The following is a 1,124-nucleotide window of genomic DNA, read 5'->3' as shown; positions in this document are numbered from 1 at the left end:
ATCCTCTCTCAGAAACATCAGCTCAGTGACAGCAGCGTGTCACTGTGGGGGGTTTCCCTCGGAGAAGAGCTTCTCTCTCAGTTTGTAGTAGCTCCCCTTCCTGTCCATCAGCTCCTGGTGAGTCCCTCGCTCCTCCACTCTGCCGTCACCCATCACAACGATCTGATCGGCCTTCTCGATGGTCTTCAGCTTGTGAGCGATCACCAGCAGGGTCTGGTTGGGACAACGAGCCAGCGCCTGCTGGATCTGTGCAGAGAAAGATTTACAGAAATATTTATTATTTCAGAAGAATCATTAAGGTTTAATTCTGATATGTAAAGGGATATATGAAAGAAGAAGAAGCAAACAAGGAGTTACATCAATTCATCATACCTACTTATGAATATATGAACATATCAGCAGCTCGTTCAGAAACATATAAATACTATACTGCTCGTTTGAAGGACTAAAATTGCAAAAATGAAGGACGCAACACATACACACAAGACTAGTGACCAAGAAGTCAACAAACAGTCTTAATTATGTTACTTTTCAGATGGATTCTATAACATTACTTCAAGATTGGTCATACAATACTGTATATAGTTTGTTTGACTTTTCTATTAAGCACAATTCCTCTGTAACTATCCCACATGTAGGCCTAATTCGGCAATATCGATGTTGAGATGTAGCCTAAATGATTTGTTAAGTTAGCACAGAACATTAATCTTTTCTGAAGCAAGTTTAGTTTCTTCTCGAGCTTTGAGCTCTAAGCAATAAAAACATGGTCATTTCATTTGTGCTCATCAGGTCTTCATTATCCTCCTGGAAACTCTAAGGAAGGCATGTACTTTATATTACTTGGTTTTATTACGGCAATTCTCAATTCCTGATTAACTGAACAATGAATGATATGTGAGCACATTTTTACATGTGTGCAGCACTTCCTTTATCTATTAAATAAAACCATTCAGAATCTATTCCCCTCTGGTGATGAAGAGTCTTCAGGTCATCATCCACCTTCAACTCACTGTTAAAGTTGGGATTTATTACCTCATTTTCACTCTCTGCGTCCAGAGAGCTGGTTATTTCATCCAGAATGAGGACCTGTGGCTGTCTGACCAGAGCTCGAGCAATGGCGATCC

The 1,124-nt window shown here is 40.2% G+C and overlaps 1 protein-coding gene across 1 annotated transcript in view; it reads right to left on the bottom strand.

Moving 5' to 3' along the window:
• The window catches only part of tap2a (transporter associated with antigen processing, subunit type a), a gene marked incomplete in the record, with an annotated part of 20,800 nt that overhangs the window by 276 nt on the left and 19,400 nt on the right, over positions 1 to 1,124 (bottom strand). The window contains 2 exon segments of the mRNA XM_032536095.1: positions 1 to 246; positions 1,033 to 1,124. The exon segment at positions 1 to 246 is cut by the window's left edge and continues 276 nt beyond it. Of these exon segments, the coding sequence (XP_032391986.1) occupies positions 40 to 246; positions 1,033 to 1,124 (299 nt within the window).

Source organism: Etheostoma spectabile, chromosome 14 (genome assembly GCF_008692095.1).
Source record: "Etheostoma spectabile isolate EspeVRDwgs_2016 chromosome 14, UIUC_Espe_1.0, whole genome shotgun sequence".
NCBI lineage: Eukaryota > Metazoa > Chordata > Actinopteri > Perciformes > Percidae > Etheostoma > Etheostoma spectabile.
The sequence above is the reverse complement of the archived record's forward strand: the minus strand, read 5'-3'. Positions and strand labels throughout refer to the sequence as shown.